The 21,177-nt window shown below is 36.6% G+C and overlaps 1 protein-coding gene across 1 annotated transcript in view; it reads right to left on the bottom strand.

Moving 5' to 3' along the window:
• Window positions 1–21,177, bottom strand: part of GUCY1A2 (guanylate cyclase 1 soluble subunit alpha 2) — a 161,792-nt gene that overhangs the window by 20,564 nt on the left and 120,051 nt on the right. Inside the window, exon 7 of the mRNA XM_071554959.1 lies at window positions 8,794–8,948. Within this exon, the coding sequence (XP_071411060.1) occupies window positions 8,794–8,948 (155 nt within the window). The remainder of the gene's footprint in view (window positions 1–8,793; window positions 8,949–21,177) is intronic.

Here is a 21,177-nt window from a genome sequence, read left to right as displayed (position 1 = left end):
ACTACAGGCTTAATACACTGAAACAATTCTTCACTGCTTCCTAAACTGGACTTCTGCACACTACACCTGAAATCTTAGAACTTTCCAGCCTAAGTCTGAAATTTTTCACTGCAGTCACTTCTTCCCCAACTGCACTGTGGAGCATCTGGCCTTGGTAAAAATCAATATTTTCCTTCTCAGAGCCTAACATTATCTAATTTTAATGACAGTTACACAAGTCTGAAACTATAAAATATATATATTCTTTGATTCAGGTCAGTGCTGGCACTAAGATTAATGGATATTTTAGACTATTTTCCTCATAGGAAAAAAGTACAAGATACTTATTACCAATCTTATTTTCACTTGTTTTGTAAATTTTAACTTAGTTACAGTGAAATGCTTCAGGAGTGATGGATGACTAACCACTTAGTCCTTTCAAGATTCCTTCACTTACTGTGGTTTGTGATAGACTCCATATCCCTGTATTAGATGCACTGCTTGAATCAAACTCTCACTCTTAGAAATTGTCCAGCTGACCTTCAGTGGGATAACAATTCATCCATTTCTCAAGCAAGAATGGTAGGACACCTTCTTTACCAAATGCTAATAGAAGCTATTTATGATCACATTCTATTCCACAAAAAAAAAAAATTGGCTCATGGAATAATACTGTTAGAAATATTTTAATCATAATGAAAATGATTTCTTGTTAGCATTCACCTAAAGAATATGTTGGTCAAATTCCTCAAATAGGTTGGTCCCAACTCTTGATTTCCCAATATAAATATGAGATCATGGTGCAGAAATTGCCTTTCATTTCTTATAACTTTGTGTATAGATTAAAGAAACAAGTTATCTGCATATTCTCAGTGCTTAGCAGTGAGAACACTTTTCTGTAGGAATCTTCTCTCTCATATTTAGGCCACTTACTCTGCTAAAAAGAAAACAGTAGCAGTTGACAGCTATGGCCATTTCTAAGTTTCTTGTCTTCCTTTTCATGGTACAAAGAACTCCAAAAGATACTTCTGTCAAGCAGATGAATGAATAGTGACATCCTCAGTGAGGTCAAGGCTGAGTGGTAGCTGACCCTGGCTGGACAGGAGGTGACCACCAAGCCACTCTGTCCCATGCAATCCATTTTTGCACTTTGACTCAGAGAAAAGACAGTGTAAAACCTTCTTGTCTGGAACATTTCCGGAGTGGTGGCATCCAGTTCACTTTGGTTTCCTCACCTTGTAGGCCATTCTCAGAGCATTTTTTTGTAACAAAGTCAGACTACCTGTTGTAAAAGTCTGAAATCACAATCTACCCTAAGAGTGTAATGTTCTCCTTCACCTTCAGGAAATTATGTCACATTTAAACTCTACAAAAAATATCCCCAGACTGTCCCATATTCATAGAGCTTAAGCTGAAGCTACACAGCCTCCGCAGTTCAGGAATATGCATATAACAACTAGTCTGAAAATATCCCAAAGCATTCATCTTAGCTGTATTTTCTGAATCACTTCTCTGTATTTCCTTTCAGGGCACTATTGCAAAGGATATTTTTATAGTAGGTTATTCACAAGTTTAAAATTCTGAGTTCCACTCAAGTGGTTGGATATACAAGTTACAATTCAGTGCTAAAATTGTGAGGGTCAGGGTACACAAGCATTCCTATAAATCACCTGGAACTAGGTCTGCTCTCAGCTTCTCTTCTTTGTTGATGTTTCAGGGGAGGAAGAATTTCTTTAACACTGATTTACAGTTGATTAACTTTGACACCATCACCTCCTAACCTGGTATTTTCCTAAACCCTAGAATATCCTGAGTTGGAAGAGACCCATCAGGATCATCAAGTCCAACTCTTGGCCCTACACAGAACCATCCCAAAGAGTCACACATGTGCCTTAGAGTGTTATTCAAATGCTTCTTGAACTCTGTCAGGCTTAGTGCTGTGACCACTTCCCTGGGGAACCTGTTCCAGTGCCCAATCATTCCCCGGTGAAAAAACTTTTCCTGATATTCAACCTAAACCTCCTCTGATTCAGCTTTGTGCCATTTCTTCAGGTCCTGTCACTGGTCATGAGAGTGAGGAGATCAGTGCTTGCTCCTCCACTTCCTTTTGTGAAGCAGTTGTAGACTGCAATGAGGTCTACCCTCAGTCTCCTTTTCCGCAGGTTGAACAGACCAAGTGAACTCAGCTGCTCCTTGTAGAGCTTCCCTTCCAGGTTCTTCAACATCTTCATAGCTCTCCTTTGGACACTCGATAATGGCTTAATGTCTTTTTTATATTGTGGTGCCCCAAACTGCACACAATATTCAAGGTGAGGCTACTCCAATGCAGAGCAGAGCGGGACAATCCCCTCCCTTGACCTGCTGGTGATTCTTTGCCTGATGCCCCCCAGGACATGGTTGGCCCTCCTGGCTGCCAGCGCACTGCTGGCTCATGTTCAACTTGCTGTTGACCACGACCCTAGTTTATTGTTCCCTAGTCTATACCCACAACCAGGGTTGCCCGATCCCAGATACAGAATCTAGCACTTGCCCTTGTTAAACTGCATATGGTTTATCTGAACTAACGAAGACTCATTACTACAGAATTATTTGTTGCAAAGCTGTCTATGCTGAATGCATGTTTCCTACAAAGATTCTTACTCCCTCTTCACCCAGTGGGAAGCAGCATTAGCTCTTTATCTCTTCTACTCTCAGAGATGTCAGACTTCTGGACTTTTCACTAGATTGCTAAATCAGAGTACAAAAGTACCCACTCAGAATGGAATTTCAATGTAAACTTTTAAACAATATAAACTAGATCACAATTTGAACAGCATTTCTAAAAGAAATGCAATGTGCTACAGCAAAGAAGACTATGCACTGCCTTCCTAAGCATAATATGCATGAAGAAAAGTACATTGTCCAGGTCAGTCTTTCATAAATGCTACCTTTCCCCAGGATATCTATCATCAAAAGAGAAAGGTTCTTTCTGCAGTAACTGTTGAAGTATTGTAAAACACGTAGTTAACCTTGTTCACATTCCCCCATTATTTGATTTCCCGAACAGGCTATCAGAAGACTATCTCCTGCTGGATTGCTGCATCTTCCCCTGTGGCCACAAACTGTTGGTTGCTCAACCAGCGAGGCATTTGATAGCACACACCATCTCATTTTTTTCAATATGAATACAACTAATGAGCTATTACAGCAATCCTTAAAAATATTGTTAGTTTGCTCATAAAATACACTGTATAAAGATATGAATTTGATATTATAATGTCAAAAATCAGTGCATTTAGTTCTAAACTTCAGTGGGTTTGAATGTCTCCCTCAGTTTCTATGCATGCAATGAGGTCCAGGAGACTAGAAAAAAACACCTATGTCTCTATCTAAGTAATTGCACATTGTATTTATTACATTTTAATCTATGGAAGTTTGTGTATTGATGTTTCTCCTTCATACAGATCAATTGCAGTAAGGACTAGACATGATTTTTAATGGAATATATTGTATGCCCCATGCAGCTCAGCATGGTGAGTGTCTATCTCTGACCTTTAATAGTTTTGTTTCTCACCCACCTAAGCAGAAAGAATAGCGGGTCTCTGCCCTCTGTTTGGAACATTAGAGAAAGAGGCTCAGTGCTTGGGACTGCATCATCACTAAAAGGCCTCAGGCCTTGCACTGATGTAACAGTGCTGGTCTCAGGACTTGCCTGGATTTGTCTGGGCTTAAGCTTTTTGTAGTTTTAGCAGTTGTGTAGTCAGCAGATGACTACTGCCTAAACACGTTTTAGCTTTAGATTAGCTGTGTGAATCTGCAGTGTAATGCACACTGTTAACTAAGGAACTGTGATCTCACACAGAGATATTCTGTGTAGATTGAACTACCTGTGAACCTTGAATAAAAATACAAGGTCACTCAGCACAAGCATGGCTGGACAGCAGAGGCCCCAGGACCGCAGTCACAAATCACGGTGACTAAGGGGGTACAGCCTCATGGGAGCAGATGGCACTGGGAACAGAAGCCCAAGAATAAGTCAGTGCATTTTGACTACATTTTTAAGACTGCAATTAGGCTAGCAATAATTTTTTGCATCCATATATAACCTGTATTCCCATTCTGTCCACAACCAAATTGCCTGTCCATCAACATTTCCTGAAAGCATACATGGTCAACTAAACAACATAAAAAACAAACAGCTTTTTAATGGATGCTCAGAAATAAAATCTAAAATAATCTGAAAAGACTCCTGGAGAGCAAACCCATTGGTTTGTCCTATGAGGCAGAAAAATATAGATGTAGATATAGACATAACTTGTAGGAAAAATAATACATATATAAATAGATATAATCTGCAAGAAAAAGAACTTGATTAAAATAAAAATCCATAAGGCATTTACAGAAATAATTCATAATTACTTAAAACTTCTTTCATACAACTTTCTGTGAAATAACTATTAAAAACCTACACAAATTCTGCAGATTTTAATCAAGTTTAAAGACTGAGAAGCAATTTAGGCAAGTGAACGCACAGTGATCTCACCCAGCTCAGTAAGGAGGCACACTTGGGTTGTCCTCTCTCCGAAATCAAAATAAAGTTGTGGGATACTGGCTGTTCCTCTTTGCCTAAGTTCAGGTACCAGATGTATCACCGTGCATGCGATAATGGAAAGCATCTGTACCCAACACTTAATGCCAGAAGCACATTCTCCACAAGGGAGATAGGTTCTGGAAAAGACCAGAGGTAGAAAGAAGAGGGAGAAAGAATCCATTTTTAAATAGAAGTTACTTGACAAATAGTAATAATTGTGTTTACCTGCTTTTGATAACTGCTTAGAAATCAAAAGGCATTACATTGCAACACTATTAGGAAAACAAGATGAACGTGGGTATGTTTTATTAATATCTCATGAAAATCATTATTCAAGGCTGCAACAAAGAACTGAAAATTATTTCATCTCTTTTCTGTGCTGAAGCGTCTCATAAATCTCATTGTGCTTCCTTCCTGAGCATGGAAAATATGGTAATTCTATTCCATTCAGGATAAAGTAGACGAATTAAATAAACCTTGAGCTGATTCTTTTCCTGTTCTTTCCTGTCCACATGTTTAAACAGGGTCCAGTCTGGGATCTTCTACTTCCTCTCCACTTTCCACATGTTTCACTGGAAGCTTTACTAGTGCTGTTCCAGTGATTTCATTTCACAATGCTCAGTGATTCAAAGCAAATGGGGCTCTGTGATCCTTCTGTCAAAAGACCTGTCTGAGTCAAGAGAACAAGATATTTCAAACAGAAGTGAGGTTTCTGATTTAAAGTCCACCTTTGAAAAAGGTGCCGTTTCATACATCGCAGAGCTCTGCCCAGGCAGGTGTAACTGGAACAGGACTGCCTCAAGTTCAATGCTGCTGCTAGGCAACAAATATCACATCTTGTATTTATAATTTTAGCCTATGATTCTTACTTAGGCAGATTACAAGCTTGCAGGGAAGTGTCTGAAACCAATAATAGGTGTTCTGATGTGTGATTATTATTTGAATGCTGATGATGCTTTATGATGTATAATCTTTTTGGTAAAATGAAAGCTGATAAGTATTGGACATGTTTCCAGTATCTGCATACTTTATAAGCCCAAAACTTGTATGCCAGTAGTTTCATTTAATTGAAAATTCTGCTATTTCCATACTGATTGCAGAATTATTTACTTTGGAAAACACTGCTTCCTAGATAATGGAAATATTAACAGAGTACACAGCAGCACAGCATGATCAAATAAGAGCATTTAATAGAACCTAAAGTCAAATATAAAGGCATTTCAGTTTGTGATGAATCACTTCATTTGTGCACAGCGAATATATACTCATGCAAATTATATTTAAGAAAAGTTATATAGAGATGTATCAGATCACTACTTGTTTCTTTGGCCAGTACCAGGATATTATGTTTAAACCTTCTAGATCACTTACAGCAGCTCTGAATAATTCTGCCCCTTAGCATATTTTGTAATTGGAGTTTCTCCTGGCCACTGTGTCAGCAGTGTCATTTCCTTGTCTGTTTTCAAGCTTTCAACCCTGTCAGAAGGTATGGTTTGAAATAACCTTTTCAAGTTGCCCCCATGCATGTTCTTCTCATATATCTTCTCACATAAATCTCTAAAGCTTGTAATTGTTCCTAGCCTGATTATCACTACTTTTAGTCATTTATCTTGAATGATAACTGCCTCTCATTCAAACATACATTTTCTTGCCATTTCTAATTCCTTTACCTGTAACCATGTGTTTAGTCTGTTACTAAAGTTCTCTGAATCAAGCACTGATTTTATCCAGCACATAACAGATGATTGTCTACAGAGTACAATAATACAGATAAATACTAATAATTCTATATTTTGCCATGTTTTGTTTTGCAATTTTGTGTTACAGCACTTCTACATCAGCAGTTGCTTTTCTACTATCTTCCCTTTTTGAAGCAACAGTCTAAATTTGTAATTTTCTGCAAGGTAAGGGCAGACATGATGCTCATATAAGATGAAACTTTGGCCATCTTGAAACAAGTGGTTCTACTCCTACTGGATTTCTAGGATTAAAGAGAAGCGAAAAAACTCTATATCCCTTTTAATATATATATAACCTGGAAGATATACAGGCTGAGAAAATCTGACTCACATTATGCTATCTAGGACATAGTAAGAATGCTCTCCAAACCCAGTCTATGTGCATTTGCCTTGCTATGGTATGCTATGATCAATGGCAGTCAGGTAGAGGTGAGAGGACATCTTCGCTGTGCTACAGTGTATGAGGAGTCAGATAAAGGGCAGCATAAAAGCACAGGTTTCAAACGAAGTCCATATAGAAGCTCTCAAACTAGATTTCAGAATAGACATTTTATTAGCAATGTGATGAAAAAAATACAATCACAGAACAGATTGGGTTGAAAAAGAGCTATAAAGGCCATCTAGTCCAACCCCCTGGCAACGAGCAGGGACATCCTCAACCAGATCAGGCTGCTCAACAATGACCACAAATCTGTGTCTCACAGAGGAGCTGCCATTTCACTCATAACCAAACCCAACAGAACTGGCACTAGTACACTGAAAGTGACCTGGCTCCAGCATGAACAGATGAGAGTTTTGTGCATCACTGGTCTCACAAATACTAGTTATATTTCCATGAAACTATCTAGCTCACCAATTTCAGGTCTCAGGAACACATACATGAGCAAGCCAACATCATAGCCCTGAATGAAATCCCAGCCCTTAACCACTGAATCACACACTGAAGCCATACTACAATCTCTCTTTTGAAAAAATATACCAACTGCACTTTCAGAATATCTTGAAGACCATGTCAGGCTGGAGAACATCTCTTTACAAGAACTGATCCTGTTTAAGGAAAGTTCAGGTCCCTGTCATAGGGCCTTGGTCTTCTTTTGTCAGAACACAAACCTCCATCTATATAAAATTAACAGCAACTGTGTAGCTTCTATAATTGGTGTGCAATTGGTGAACAATCTCATGATGATTATTCAAACAATGTTTTAGAGGGTTTTTCCTGTCCCATAATGGGAGACAAGAACTAAAGGCAGTAGAACACTATCTGGAAGTCCCAAAGACAATTTCTTTTCAAATGACACCAAGTTCCAAACAGAACTTTCCTATATATTTATTGAATTTATTTTTATTTAAATGAAAACATTTTATATAAAAAATAGAAGAATGGCTCTGTCTTTCTCTTGCATGTTACCAGACAACTGTATCAATCTATTTCTATTCCCTTTATGATACATTTGCTCCATTCTCAAAATCTGATCTTGAGTGAATGGGTGCTTCAGAAGAATGCCATTGTATGCACTAGTTTAATTACTTTTAACTTTAGTTTCTGATTGATTCATATTTTAGCACACCAGACACTTCCATTCTTGGATGAAGAAATCCCATTTGAAATTTTTATTTACATAGATAAGTATGGAAAAAAATAAATATTGATATTCACAGTTCTGAATAGGAAAAAAACAGAACAAAAGCAATATTTGAGAAACTATGTACAGATTTACCACAGAGTCTCAAAACCTGAGCAAAACCTTACTTCAGAGAATTACTTCAGATATAGAACACCAGAAAAGAGCAAGATTGAGATCTCCTGCCAAAAAAAAAGTGAATACATCAGCTGTAATCCAAGCAGTAGAGATTCTAATAGTCAAACTGGCAAATTTGAACAATAAGAAACACTTTTTTTTATTTAAGAGCTGTTCCTCATAACCAGATTTAATCAAGCCTTCTCCCCATATGAATAATTACTTGAAAGAACTAGAGAATGCTTTGCCATTTTCAATCTTTTTTCCTGCATTAGGAGAATGCTTCCATCAAGTGTCTCTTTACAGTGCTAAATAAGAAATTTTGTCTTCAAGAAAGCACAAAAGCCCTCAAAGATTGGCCTTATTGACAAAATTAAAGACTTTCTTCTGAGCCAATGGGAATATCCTTCCTTTCATGAACTGTGTTTAGCAGGTGGAACACAAATCCTCAGCCAAAAACTGTAATAGTGCATAAAACTATGGTGCTTTGGGAGATATCTTCTGTTTTTTCTGTTACATGTTATTTCAGGCAGAAATGGCTGGCTGTTCTGTTATGCCTCCTTGTCTCCTCTCCTGATGCTTTTGCACATTCTGAAGCAAACCTGCAAACGAAAGACCAATATCCCCATGCAACAACTCTTTCCAGCTGCCCTAGTGCCTTGGTGACTTACTGTTGAAAGTCATGTGTTGAGGACAGAGCATGTTACAAGACTGAACTCAAAACAGGCTGAAAGAAAAACAGCATGAAAAGGCTCAGAGGACTTACTGGTATGTGGTGGGACTGACATTGATGCGGCGTGGATGACTTCCTGACTCGAACTTGCTTGCCAGGGTGACATTGTTCCCAAAGAGACAATAGCGTGGCATTCTTACACCAACGACACCAGCCAGCACTGAACCTGAGTGTATGCCTATCCTCATCTGGAAAAAACAGGAGACCTATGTCAGTCTGTCCCTCCTGTGCTGCCCACAGTAAAGTCATTAGCACTTATAAATAAGACAGTCACAGCAACTCTTTAAAATAAATAATAGACCAAAGAAGAAAGAGCGCAGTGGAAGAAAACAGACTCTAGCTTAAATCAGATGCAATTAAAAGAAAGAAGAACAAAAACATGGTTATCATTTTATTAAAACTACTTTTTTCTTCTGTGCACATTTGCTGAAGACTGACAGTCCAAATAGGAATCATGAGCAGAATAGGATGGGATCATCCAGAGTTACTGCAATATCAGCCATCTAATTACACAAATAAATACATTAAAGAAGGTTATTTTCACCACCACTTCTAGCACAGGCTTTAAAGTAAGACCCAATTTTTCTCAAACTGGCAAAAATAGTAGGGAAGTGGAGTGAATCAATAAGATACTTTTATCTTCTTCGTATTTTTCTTCCAAACTCTTCAAGGTCTAAGGTCTTTCTCACTTTGTCAGATGAAGAGATATTGCAACGGTGAGAATGCTGAAGATTGAGGCACCAGTGATTTTAAAAGTAATTGTATCCACCTCAAAATAAGGAGGAATAAATCCCCAGCAAATTAAAAAAAAAAAACATGTGACAATTCTAGCAATCATCCCCTGTAACTGTCTGAGATGTGGCAATTACATTGATCTGTAAAGCTCAGAGTCACCATCCAAGTTTCAGAGTGAATAATCAAACAGATTTATTCTGCATACATTCTAGCTATCAATTGTATTTGCCAAGAAAATAATTTTTACAGATAGAAAAGTCTTTTTCTCTTGTTAACTTTAGAACAGTAAAAAATGAAAATAAGTAATTTCTGTCTTCTAAGGATACTCTTGCTCACAGAAACTGGATTGCTGCAAAACATATAATGTGAAGAAAATAACAGCTACTAAAACAGAGAGTCTGATAGGGTACGAATTAGTGACTTACCTAATGCTATACTCATTATGGTCCTTTGAATTACTTAATTTACAGTTATTGCACTGTGCTTTTGTCCATCAATCCCTATTTTTTAACAACAAAATACATATTTACTCCAATATATAAAAAAATCTTTGCTTCCCCTTTTTATGTAAACAAAATGCCAGCATTTTCTAACACTGATGTCCATGAAGTTCTATAAACATGTGGGACCCCACTTTATTTCACTATGTTTCTTCCCAGGTGCCCAAGACTTTTGTCATGCAGGTAAGCACTCTTTTAGTTTTTTTCCTCTCTTATATGTCATAGACAATGGGTATGAAATTATATCTGCTATACACTAAGCCCATGCATAACCTAAGAAAATGTTCTGCATTCAATGTGATACTGCTTACAACATTCTCACAGGCAACATAAAACCTTGAATCTTCACAATAATGTTGTTAATTACAGACTAGGTTGTTTGGGGGGGCTGGAGGGGGTGGAGTTTAGTTTGGGGGATTTTGTGGTTTTTTTACTGCTGTGAATAAATAGTGCTTGATTTAATTGAAATTTCAAATCTTTACTATGGTTTGGAAGGCAGTTACTGAAATCCTTTGTGTTTTCATTCCATTGAGCTGGGAAGCATCCACGAACTTTGACCATTGAAATCTGTGCAATCTCATCACACATATATATATTTTTGGTCATATTTTGCAGCATTAAGATTTCCTGCTTTTGCTAGAACATACATTTAAACTCCATTGTTCCTTACCGGTGAAAAGAAGAACTCACAAAGTGAGCAAACAGCCCTTCTCCATACGGGTAAGGTCAGTACCAGCACTGAGCAAAAGATTATGAGCAGAAAGTCTTGTTCACACAACACAAGTATGCTGTCAGCTTCCAATAAAGAACCTATTTACAGTGTCTTGCTCTTGTGAGATGGGAGATAGATTAGTTATTTTGCATACAATTTTAAGAACAGAGCTAATGATACCTACTTGTTCCACTGCTACTCTGCACAATTTTTTTTAAAAAATCACAAATAAACTACTTGCTGTGATCCTTCCAGGGTACATTCAATCACATGTGAAGACCAGATTAAAACTATGTGAAAAAGTACTAGCTTCGCCTTAGTATACATCAGAGTGGAAGGAAAATCACATAGCAAAAAATGTACTAAGAAAATAAAATTTACTTTTGCAATATATCCAGTGAAAACTACAATTGTTGTTAGTTGTTTTTTACTTTCATTCTTGAAGGGTTTTCTTTTACATGGCCACAATACTTTTTATCATTCAGCACTTCAGTGAAAGAGGACTTTCAAAGGATTTCCAAATCCACCAGGATTTTCAAATTCTCAGTAGCAAAAGTTTAGTCTCTCTTGAAGAGCCCAAACTCCACTCACACAGTAAATTCTTTCAAGATCTTTCTCATGATTGTCTCAAAAAGACACTAGGGAAATAAATGGCCGTTGTGGTTATGACTTTTCTGCAAGGGCCAAGAAAACCAGGTATTACACAATCAGACTTACTGAAAAAAAATAAAATCTGATACCACATCCTTAATATAAAATACTTTCCTTTGCAAAATCAGGTGACTGAAGCTACAGCTATATCAACTTCCATGGAAAAATTTAGTCTGGGAACAAAAATAAATGGACATTTAAAATTTCACTCAGGAGTACAGTGGCTAGATCATCTGTGAACTGGTTGAAGGGGTGAGAAAATGAAAGAAAGGAAAGAGCTTCTCTATTTAATACAGTGCATATCTAAAGAGATTTTAAAAACTCTTGCTTTGGCTGTGTACATAACATTATGTCCTCTGGAGTATCTTACAGACTTTTTTAAAAAAATGCTCCTACACTAAATAAGATATCCTCACAAACACAGGTTAGACCACATAGAGATAATGATGAGAGCTTGAGAACCTAAAGATTTCATTGGGTGCAAGAAAGTTCAGGTGTATTTTCTCATTGAAACATAGAGATAAATGCCTGATACAACACAAAATTATATCAAGAATAGATTACAAAAAAACTCCACTTGTGCTTCATTATGTGGTTCTCTATAAGAGCCTGCAACACTGATGCTGTTGCTGTGAAGATCTCTTTAGTGTGCCTTCTTACACTGAGAATAACAATTATATTGGGCATATATTACTTTTTAGTGAAATACATTTTCATAAAATTGTCTTTTCCAGATTTTTTTTCATCTGCAGATACATTGTTCTTTTTCCTCACTGAGTTGAAAACTGTTGCATTAACAGTCTAAGGCTCTTTTTTAAAAATGAAGAAAATGTGTGATCGGACTATTAACAAGAAACTTATTGGGGCACATAAACCTCTCACATTACCTTTGCAGGAGAAGAAAAGCTACCTAGAACACATAACTTAGAACAACAGTAACAGTTATACATGAATAGTTATAGTTTCCCACCTATATAGTACATGCAGCCCTTATCAGTGCTTTCCCAGAACAGTTACCATTAAAGACTATTAATAGAATATAAAGCATAAATTAGGTGACAACACTAGGTTGTCTATAATAACTTTATTCCTTTTAATACATGTGTAGTATACATCATATAAATATATATAAACTATCTTATATGGAGCATTTTTAATAAAATGCATGCTCTTCTTCTGTACCTACTGCTCCTTTATATGTCACTAATTATCTGGCTAATGATAAAAGGATTTGGCTAATGTAAAAGGGCAGCATGTAACTGAAACCGAAAGTTTAGAGTCATGGAGAGACAGGTCTTTGGAAACTATCACAAAGAGAAAACAGCTGTGAAAAAAAAGCAACCAGTAAATAACAGTCCCCCAAGAGTTAGGAACAGTGAAGAGATGGACAAAAGCAAAAGACATTTCTAGAGCAGAATACTGGGATGCACAACAGCAAATGAAACATGAAAAGGTGTGAAAAAGAGCAATAGACCTGTTTAAAATAAAGAACAACAACTTCAGCTGGGTGTATCAGAATGATTTAGGGTGGAGAATGAGAAAAAAAATTAATAAATCTGATCTTAGCATGAGTTGTGGTAATAGTGAGGTGCAGAAAAGCTGATGTGTCAAGAAATATAAAAGGAAAGCAGCCTGCATCAATAAGCATACGAGGGGAGTAAAGACATAGCTAAGTGGAAAGCAAAAGAAGCTAGCAAAACATGTAAAGAAAAAGTAGCAGTATTTCGATATTGCTTTCAGGATAGGGCACAGAGAGCAGAAATGGCTAATACCTAAGTAGCAGAAAGGATAGTGGTTTTCTTTAGCAGTGATAAAGAATCACAGAATCTGCCGAGTTGTAAGGGACCCACAAAGATCATCAGGTCCAACCCTTAGCCCTGCACAGAACCATCCTCAAGAGTCACACCACGTGCCTGAGAGTATCATCCAAATGACTCTCAAACTCTGGCAGGCTTGGTGCTGTGACCACTTCCCTGGGGAGCCTGAAAGATAAAGACCACTAAAACTATGGTCATAATCCAGTAGGGAAACGTGCCAGAAGTGGTATCAATGAGAACTGATAGTCCGGAGTGGACTGTGAGAGAAAAGTCAAAAAGTCAAGAACGAACAGAAACAGGGATGAACAACACAAAAATATTTGTTCTTTTTCTGAACTGAACATTCTGTTACGTGTTTTTGTGATGGACTGAATCGTAGAATCTCATTGTCAAAGGATAATTTTCCTTTTTTATATCTAAAAGTGCTAGGTCTTTTGTTTTGTTTAGTTTTGTTTCATTTTTATCTGCTATGCAGTTTCAATTACTTTCAATAGCCTAAATGCCTCCTTAGGCACTATAGTGAAAACTGCATACTTCCATCAAAATAAGGCCTATTCCAAGTGAAATGAGAGCAAATACAACACGACATCGACACTCACTTTATGGTGAAGAGGCAAAAATATTTTAGTAACAGTGAAGGGGCAGTGGCATGCCTGAAGTAAATTTCATAGTTGCTATTTTATTTCTTAATAGATTATTCTATTAATCAGTACACTCACAGTAAAACAAACAAAAAACCAAACAAAAACAAACAAAACACTAGCCATTTTCTTTATGTTCAGAGATCTGGAGTTTTTTCTCTTTTGAAATTCTGTTCCCACTTCCCCATATAATTTTCTATGTAAAAATTAAAATGCATGTAGAAAGACACCATTCTGCAGTCTGAGAAGTAGCCCTTGTCTACGTAAGAACATTTTATAAAACCTCCTCAAATCTAAGAATTTTTGACCAATATATGCCTGCATGTTAATAATCAATAGTACACATTAAAAACCCTATTGGCCTTCAGTCAAAACTGAGACATTCCATTACAAGACTTAAAAATACTTTTTTTAATAATTAGACCACAGAACAATGATTCAAGCTCTAATGATTTCTGAAAGGAAAATTGACTGTTTTTCAAATTATTCCTCAAGCTTCTTAAGTACATGGTGCTATGCAAAATTATCTGCAGTCTTGGTTAAGGGATTACAAATCTACTTTAAAAAGCATAATCCGTGCTTAATTCAGAAGAAGAGAAAAGAGACTAATAGGTAACAGCATGAAGAATTGTATAAGGGTGTGACTGTGAAGAATGATTTCTGAGTTGAAAAGAAAAGGCTCTTGTGGGCAGCATTGAAAGGCAGAACACAAAAAAGAAGAGCCTGTGGGGTACCTTTGTTTTTATCTGCCAGTAAAGAGTAATTGATATAAAAACATGAAAGCAGACTTTCCAATTCAAACCAAAGGTAACTATGTAACCTGTCTTCTGATAAGCATAAGGCAAAAATATATGCTCATTTCCAAAATTCTATCTCTGCAACCTGCAAATTTTAGTTTGGGGATTTCCTGAGCCAAAAGAAATTCTTTTTGTAGAGAAAAGGTGTTTGTTGCTGACAGTCCCTCCTCAAATATGAACTACGATAACATTTCAGCACTCATTCTTTCTTTCTACCACACACATGGAGAGAAAGACCTTAATAAACAGTTCTCACACCCTTAAAAACATACTTCTATGCTAGAAAAAGAAGTCGCAGATTGCCTCACAGGTTAACTACATCCAGAAGGACACAAAATCCATTTTCACAGAATTGTCTGCCTTGTGCAGACACAGATGAAGGAGACAGGGCAGGCTGAGAAGTAGGTGACACAGTCTGGAAAGCAACCACAGGCAGAAGTGATCCCTCACTCAGCCAGCCTGGAGCTCTCCAAGCCTCAGTAATGTGACTGACAGCTGCTCAAGATTTTGTGCTGAGCTGGTAAAAAACCTCAGGGCTGGTACATGGCAGTAGCTGGATGATCCAGGCACATGGTTGTTCCAAGCCAGCAAAGCATTTAAATACAATAGGAAGCATTCTGCTGGATCAGAACTTTTGCTATGTCTCAATAATATAGCTGGATGTCTGTACAGTAGTATTTCTCAGAAAAAAAGCACTCCTAACTTTCTGCCCTAACATACTAAGTGATACTCTTATGTTTCAGTATGACCCCTTTCTGTCCTTGCAATATCCTTCGGAAAGGAAAAAGTCACCTCTTGCATGTCTTAGCTATAAGTCCACGACACACTGCCAGATCCTTTCAAAGAGAATGTGCCAAATTCTGTAAGATGTTTTCTGCTCTAATATTTTCTAGCAGTTTCTACAACTGTGCTATCTCTAAATCTCAACATATGCCTTACATAGGGACATTTACTGGTGAAATATATTAATGTAAAACAAACTGTACAGGATTCAGAAGTCTAAAATCAGGGCCACACACTGGTGAGTAAATGTGCCTTTCTGCTCCTTCAAAGAACTACAAGTTGGTAGGACTGACAGCTATGTCCTGACATATGCTTTAGTGTGTGGGTTATCTGTATTCTTAGATAGATTTATAAATATCACAGTGTCTTTCTGGAAAGGGACATATGACAGTATAGCTCACTACAGAATTGTTGCCAAGGAACAGACCTGCTCAGAGGAAAATTTAGATCATTTGAATTTCACAAGGTGTTCTATAGGATATATTTTCCCCTTATTTGAAAATCATTTGGAAAAATGAACACTTATCTGTTTTCTGAGAATTTCCTAGATTTCTTACTTATATAATTATTCAACCCATCTGAAGCAAAAGACACAACAAATTATACAAGGACAGTGAAAAATACAGTAATAAACTAATAAAGATTGAATGCCCTGGGATCAATAAATCCATTTTAAGTAGCTATTTGGTGAAGCAATCATGTAGTTTGTGGAAAAGACATATAATGAAAATATAACCAACATGATGCACATTACATACATACATCCCTGGACTGTGGTTTTGGCATACAGTTATTTCTACTGAATATGGGAAAAGGAGCTAGTAAGCATTTCTACATCAAGAAGCCCCAAATTTAAAGGATGAAATTCTTTTTCTCTCTTTCCCCTCAAGTTCTTTCACTATGACCTAAGCTAGCCCTGCTTCAAATAATGGTTGGATTAGTTGACCTCCAGAGGTTCCTTGCAACTTCTTTTATTTCATGATTCTATATTTCATACCCTATGATGAAAAATTATACACCTGTGAGTCTTCATCAGCAATATGAGATAAAATTAGATGAAATGAAAATCAAAGACAAAGACAGACTAGTTTTAGGGGCACATTAGTCCCAGCATCAAAGGAAAAGTTTACAATGGGGCAAGGTTTTTTGAGCCAAATTCTGTTCCAGAATATCACATGACTTCACTATGGCACTGCTCAGGGTCTGGGTTAGAATAGGATTTGCACCATCTGTAAGAAAACATCTGACCTAAAATTATTTATCTGGGGGTATAAGTGTGTGTTTGAGGGTGTTACAGGATGTAAATGAGAATATTTAGAACTGCTAAACAGGAGAATAGGACCTATATCCTTCCCTTAAGATTCCAATGAAGAAATATTAAAGTTAACATTCATAAGCTGCTTCTAACTCACCAATAAAACACTGTGTATGTCATTGCTGATAGAACATTTAATCAAAAGATAATTTTTATTGTGTTCTTTAAATAGTAATTTCTACAGTAGGAATTTAATTACTATATGAACCTGTGTGTTCAGGCACTTTAAAGAGAGGTAATCATTCACACAAGCCCACATAGCAGTGGAGGATTTTTCTCAGCCTTCTCTCCACTGACACCCAAAAAAGAAAAAAATTCATCAGAAAGTTCTCTTTGATCCCTAGTGTAGGAGGACATTTTTGTCTCATAGTGCCATCATATGACATATACTGAATGGATTGGGTGATACTTTAACAAAGATAAATGACACATGCTCAAAATATTTGAGAGAACAAAAAAACTTTATGCTGAAAAAAAGAAAAAGTTTGACCCAAGGGTTTTAACCTTAAGAAACAACCTTTGATACTTTTGCTAATTTAGTAATTTAAGGTATATTTCACCTAATTTCAACCACCTAGAAGTTAGCCAGCTCATTTAAGTTAGTTTTCTAGACTCCTGCTAAACCAAGGAGGTAAATAACCTCAAGGCTGCAATTCTTCACTTTCTAAAATTAGCACCTAGGAGAGGCTGGATCAACCACTCCTGAAGCTGTCTAATACTGTTGGTTGAACAGACAGGGACATTTAATGGTAAGTTTAGCTTGGACACCTCATGCACAGACAACTAAAGAAAGATGATGTGAATCCAACTCTCAAAATGGAAAAGCTGACACACTTTCTTCTTCTTTGCTTAAAATGAGCTACACTCCTGTGCATAAATCATCAAAGAAAGAGGTGTAGGTGCATAGGACCCCATCAGAAGATCATTCTGTTTGTAGAACTGCAGAAATTTCCTCAGGTATCTTCACATGATCTTTGAATCTTGCCTGCAATCATTTAAATTAGATAATGAAATGACCATTCAATAAAAAAGTCATGCTTTGTATTTTGATCATCGTACGTGCTTTTATCGATGGATGAAAGTCAGGTTTTTCCGCTTTGTGAAGAGCTTGGAACTCATCAACCAGGTTCTGCTACATAAGCAGCATTAAAATATAACTCTTGACCTATAAGAATCTTGCAGATTTACTACTGGAAGCAACCTCATCTAACCTAAGTATAATAATGATGTATCAGAATCAAAATTCTCCCCTGTCCCTAACCCTACCATAACCCTAACCCTATTAATGAGACCAAAATTGTCACCTATGCTGTTTAAACCGCCACCACTGTAAGGTGTTTTACTACTTTTTTGCACAAAGAGGAGATATATTTTAAGTCTGAAGTTTGTACTGGATCTGCCATTTTCTTGCAATTAGCACCAATGCAAACATAATCAAGATAAAAAATGCTTAAATTCCCTCCTCCATGTGGACATATGGAGATGATAAAAAAAATCAATGGACTAGGTTTTGCAACTATACCTGTTCTTAAGTTGTAAAAGTGGAGAGATTAGTTACTTTAGAACCTCTCAATCTAACAAACAATATATCCAATTAAATTGTTCAAGAAACAACTGGACATGCCACTTAGTGTCATGGTCTAGTCAACAAGGTGGTGATTGATCAGAGGTTGTTTGGACTCCCTGATCTAACCTAAATGATTTCTGTCTGATTCTGTGACTCTGAGATATAGAGAAATACCATAAACAAGTCAACATATGACAAATAGAGTAAATCAAGGAATGACCACATAGAAAGGTAAAAGGCTAATGAAATTGCAAGCTGTGCATAAAGAATGTTTAGTGTTACAGGTTATAATAGCTAAAAAGCAGTCTGCTTCCTCATAAAGAAACTTAGGGCACTGCTACCATCATAATACTAAATGTGCAACATGATCATTCTTTCTCATGTTCAACTACAGGATAAATTATCTTGTAAAGTATTGAGAGTTTCCACATGATAGTTGGGGCATACAGATACTTCATACCATATGAGTTCCAGCTCACTGTGACAGATCATCCTTAAACATCTCACTGTAAAATGATAATGCTGATGTGTACTTTTGCTAGTTCACCAGTTTGATTTTAAGAATTTCAATTTCTATGGCTTGAACACAAGAAAACGTAAGACAACAATGATTTTTGTAGAATTTTACTCTACTCATATGCCTGGAGCAAGTCTCCACAGCTGGCAGGTAACGGGTAGCCTAAAAGGCAATGGTGATTGCATGCAAAGAGAAAAGAGTCTCTGTGATTGCATGGATTCTATAACCAAGAGTCTAAGACCTCACCTTGGCTATAATTGGGAAGGGGTTTATTAACGCTTCTTAGTACTTCACAACCACAGAGCTTCAGATTTATGCAAGGAAAGGGAATTTCCTTCTATGTGAATTCAAAACACACATTCACATAAAATGTTTTTTTTACGTCTTTCAGACAGGGAAATCCACTCAGTTGAGAATAGCTACTTCATACAACAAAGGGAATGAACATGGATTTGCACTAAACTGAGGATTGTAGCAAAGCATTTACAGTCTCCTGATTCTCTATAGGCAGCTCTTCAGCAAGTCAATCAAACTTTCTTGACACCAAAAACCAAACCAAAACATAACAAAAGATAGGATCAGAACTCAGAGAGTATTCTGTACAGCTCTGTTACCTTCCCTGAAAATCTAGGTTAAAAAGGAAATTTGTAAATGAAATGGTTAATAAAATCAGTGAAAAAACACTCTGTAACTCATACCAAATGCAACATTTTCTATTCCTAAATTTAAATTGCAAATCTACAAGCAATATCTGATTATTATTGAACGTCAGATGAGACATGAATGGAAATGAGATACTATTTTACTGTTTGTTTCAATTGCTTCAGATAAAATTGTTATTGGCTCTGCAATTTTAAGATGATGATTCAGGATAAATTTGAATGTTCTAATGTTTCCATGACTGGCAAGGTTTCAACCTTATTTTCAAAGCAATTAGCAAATTAAGGCTTGATGATGTCAAGAATATGACAAAATCCAAACAGAGACAAATTGCTCTCAGATGAAGGTGAATCACTTATGGGAAGGAAACACTACCATGTTCAGTCTAATGACTTCATTCAGTGATCTCTCCCACTGTATCTCACACCCATCCCCCTCTCAGAGACATTCTAATAAAGAACAAAGCATGGGAACACATACATTTGGTTTTGGTTTGTGCATCCTATTAAAAATAGCAATCTTAATGCATATAGTATAGCAATTTATGTATATTATGGATTTTGCAACTGCAAAAATTCAAACTTACTAACATTCTTAGTCAAGATTATCTCTGCCCAACTTCACTAGCTTTTATAAACTAATTTATATTTCTATAATCCACATGGGCACAAATTAAAGCATACTTGTGGTATTGTTTGTGTGAGAAAGACCAAACAAAAAAGGCAAGGAGACTTCAAAGCTCAATTATCCTTGCATGCTCTCTTGAAAATTAAACACTAATTAAATAATCAAACACATCTAGTTTTGGCTGCAGCAGCAGATGACAATATGGCATATATATAACTTCCTTGTTTGTCACTGCTGCCCAGCCAACCTTTAATGACATTAATTGGGTGCATTTGGCAGCTGAAGGACACAGATGCCTAGTCCTGGATTTTGCTTATCCAGCATCATCATTACTTGCTCCTTTCCTGCTGTTGTTTCTGTCTGATTATGCTTTATTTGAAAGTTTTACAGTCAACTTCTTCATCCCAGAAGCGAATGAAGAATCTCTCTTGGTGTAGCCTTTTCTGAAAAGAGCTTCTGGTCCTTTAGCTTAATCCTTTAGCTCTTAATCCCATTCTTTACTCCTTTCCTCCCAAATGCATGAAAGATGTCTTTTCATGGAAAGAATCCCTTTATTTTCTGGTGTGTTGTTCTTTATCAGTGTGTCCCTGAGAGGGAGATGACTGTGAAGATTAGACCATGACAATTTAATAATATTTATTTGTATTTAACTTGAGTTGAAATTTGTGGATAAATGAAATAAAGTAAATGGAATCCCACTCACACTTGTTTGTAATACATCAAATTCAGCATAACTTTCTTTTATTTACTGTATTTGTTAATGATATGCAATAAACAACACACAGTGGAACTTAACCGATCACACAAACTGAATGCATCCAGAAATACACTCCAAACTAAAAATACACTAATTCTGAGTGAAGACCAAAATGAACTTGAATTAACATGCAACCTGGTCACATAAAGAAAGTAATCTGGGGCAATGAACATTATCTGACAGTCATAATTCCTTTCTACAATTGTCTAGTTAACCACACCAAGACTACTAAGTTAAAAATCTAGATACTGTCAACAGTAGGGATTTCTGAGAAGATAAAGAATCTCTTCAGAAAGGATTTGTTTAGGGGGAAACTAAAAATCTGCAAACACTCTTTG

This window comes from Pithys albifrons, chromosome 1, assembly GCF_047495875.1.
Source record: "Pithys albifrons albifrons isolate INPA30051 chromosome 1, PitAlb_v1, whole genome shotgun sequence".
Classification (NCBI taxonomy): domain Eukaryota; kingdom Metazoa; phylum Chordata; class Aves; order Passeriformes; family Thamnophilidae; genus Pithys; species Pithys albifrons.
Note: the sequence above shows the minus strand (reverse complement) of the source record. Positions and strands in the feature narration are given on the sequence as shown.